At 36.0% G+C, this 2,885-nt stretch overlaps 1 protein-coding gene across 1 annotated transcript; it reads left to right on the top strand.

The window, feature by feature from the left end:
• Positions 1-138: 138 nt before the first annotated feature.
• Positions 139-2,404, top strand: LOC124899656 (protein transport protein Sec24-like At4g32640). The gene is made up of 6 exons (XM_047414620.1): positions 139-160; positions 247-392; positions 542-721; positions 1,205-1,293; positions 1,457-1,488; positions 2,034-2,404. Exons 1-6 carry the CDS (start codon positions 139-141, stop codon positions 2,138-2,140), a joined length of 576 nt encoding a protein of 191 aa, XP_047270576.1. The 3' UTR covers positions 2,141-2,404.
• Positions 2,405-2,885: the final 481 nt, after the last annotated feature.

Raw genomic sequence — 2,885 nt, 5'->3', positions numbered from 1 at the left:
TGATATGAGGGAAAGTAGTGCCAAGAAAACCTCGATGAATGAATGATAGTGCCAAGAAAACCTCGATGAATGAATGATCACCCATTCTTAGTATGTTCATTCAGCTTCCGAGTGCTTCCTACTTATAGTGCATATTAAATGAGTGACACTAATTTTCTCTGTCACTACAAAACCATTACTTGTGCCAATTTTGTGCAAATAATAATGTCAAATCTATATTTTTATTGAGTTCTCATAATATTTCAGCTTTGGTTAAAAGCACTGGACTTAGAACAGATGGACAGATCGATAGTAGATCCTTCTGGATTAATTATGTTTCCCCACTCTCTACTCCATTGGCTATCCCTCTGGTCTACCCAAGATTGATTGCAATTCACGAACTTGATACAAAGGTATGGTACTTGTATTTATGGATTTTGTTTCCCTCCTTTTCTTTTGCCTTTCTAAGTCAAGTTGGCAGTTCTGTTCATTTTCTTGATTCATTTGAGACATTATTATTGAATTACATTTCTTACGTTTCATTCTGTATTTGAACTTGTAGGAGGATGGAGATTCTCTTATTCCTCAGTCTATGCCACTTTCCAGTGAACACATTAGTGACACTGGTATCTATCTTCTCGAGAACGGTGAGGACTGTTTGATATATGTTGGGAACTCTGCAGATCCTAATGTTATCCATCAGCTGCTAGGCATTTCATCTGTTGAGGAAATTCCTGCTCAGGTAGTTTGACATGTCTTCTGCTGTTTATTGGTGTGATATTATTCGTGTATGAGAACGTAAAAGGGGGAAACACTTTCTCAGCACCCGTTTTCCTAGATCCTCTTTTGATACATGTTGCTTAAGAAGTGCATTTAATTTGTATGGATTATTCTTGAATGGCTTTGGTTAGACTATATAAATCCATGGTGACTAGATGTGTCAGTCAGGTTGCATTGCAGCAAGCGAAAGCATGAGGCTTGCATTCAAACCACGTATCCTATTTGAGTGTTTGTGGTTGTGCCATTTCATTCAACGTAGTCATGTCTTAAAATTAAACCTGTTTTTTTTTTTTTTGAGGGTGGTGGGTGGTTTTCCTGCATGTTCTTTAGGTTCTTGATTGACAAAGCAATCAAATGTTCCCTTTTTTTCCCCTTGGTGAAGCAAAACAATTACTTATTGTAATTTAGCTTCTCTCGCGTCGATTCTGAATTTCCTCCCTCTCAGTTTGTTCTGCAGCAGCAAGACAATCCACTTTCTAAGAAGCTCAATGACATCATTAATGATATTAGGCGCCAAAGGTGTAACTATCTCCGGTATGATTCTTCTTTTTCTGTGTATTTGCTCCTCTATTTACTCCATTTTAAATGATGGTTCCTCAATTACAATTCATTACTTATTAATCAAAACGATGTGATTTGTTACCTATAACACATAATATGTCTAATTTCTGATAAATTCTCAATTTGATCTTGGCAGCTTAAAATTATGCAAAAAGGGAGATTCATCAGGTTCATATCTAGCACCATGCTTTTGCATTTCTACCCTCAATCTTGGCATATCCCCCCAGGAAAACAAAGATAAAATAGTCTAAAGTGGAAAAAAGGAGAAGGGTTAGGATAACTAATTATCAAACTGATCTATATTTAACGTTCTTGCTGCTCTTAGCTGCTTAATGTTAACACTTCATCTGATATCTTGCAATGACCATCATTCTCGCTTTGTTTATTAACTCACCTTTAGCCATTCCAGATTCTTTAGGCAGTACTTTGGTTTTACAACAGTTTATCGCAACACATCCTGAGGTTTATCTGAGGTGTAGAACAGTTGTATCAAAGGATTACTTACTTCTACCCTTGTCTTATTGTTTATGGTTATATAGCTTTAATTAAGATTGAGGAAAAAGAATGATTATATAACATATGCCAAAACATTTTCTACATTTAAGAAGCATGTTCATGTGAGATTGTTGTGGAAGGAAAGAGTGTCAAATTATATGATAATCATTCTTGGCCTTGGCCCCATCACATTATTAACCTTTGAATCTCTTTGCCAGGCATGTTATTTTTCTCGTACATGGTAGAAGACAAGACACAAAATGGACTTTCATATGTTGAGTTTCTAGTACATATCCATCGACACATTCAAAATAAAATGGCTTGAGAAATATCCAGTTTTGTTCATGAATTTTGATTATAGAGAAAGGGGTACAGATGGTTTCAATATGAAGAGGTGCAGATCAGCTTTCTAGGTGTGGCCGTGGCTTCAGGTCTCTCTTAGTTTTTCTGAGGTGTAGCACCTACTCATAGGGGACAAACAAAAAGCAATAGTGTTATTTATCATGATTATTTTTCTTGACGTGAAATTAAAATGGAATTAGTTTTATTGACTATATTGGTATGGTGTGAAAAATGTGTTTCTATTTAACCTTTGTTCTCTTGATGTCAGAGCATCATCAGCTGAAGTTTTGAGCGTCATTTCAATCTACTTAGATTGACCTTTGGGAGCCCTTTCTGTCAAAATTTGTTCGAGCTATAGATTAAAGGACCTGATTCAAATTCTTAATATACCAAAACAAGATCCTTTGGTTCATTATTACAATCGTATTAGGAATTAAGTTCTCATGTTAGCTTTAAACTGAATTTGATCAATTGTTGGAAGTGACAATTAGAACTTCCATCTGAAAGAACTGAAAGATTAGTGTGGAGTGTGGACTGGCATTGGGAAGAAAAAGGTAGGCAAGGCAAACATGGCATTCCTTTTAAGCCAAGCAAGATAAACACATCTTGATAGAACCATCCTATAGAATTCCTGCCTTGCAGATTCTCCTTTTGCATGAGTAACCGTCCAAGCTACTTCAGTCTTGCCAATCCTCAGCACTCCTACTTTTAACATTGTTCATTAGCTA

Source organism: Capsicum annuum, chromosome 6, assembly GCF_002878395.1.
Source record: "Capsicum annuum cultivar UCD-10X-F1 chromosome 6, UCD10Xv1.1, whole genome shotgun sequence".
NCBI classification, from domain to species: Eukaryota; Viridiplantae; Streptophyta; class Magnoliopsida; order Solanales; family Solanaceae; genus Capsicum; species Capsicum annuum.
This window is presented reverse-complemented; position numbering and strand designations above follow the sequence as displayed.

Bases quoted from the DNA above. Each gene is read 5' to 3' on its own strand.
- LOC124899656 (XM_047414620.1), top strand. From the start codon at position 139: ATGAGTGACACTAATTTTCTCT. The intron at 161-246 runs GTCACTACAAAA...ATAATATTTCAG, and splicing joins GAGTGACACTAATTTTCTCT to CTTTGGTTAAAAGCACTGGA. The intron at 722-1,204 runs GTAGTTTGACAT...CCTCCCTCTCAG, and splicing joins TTGAGGAAATTCCTGCTCAG to TTTGTTCTGCAGCAGCAAGA.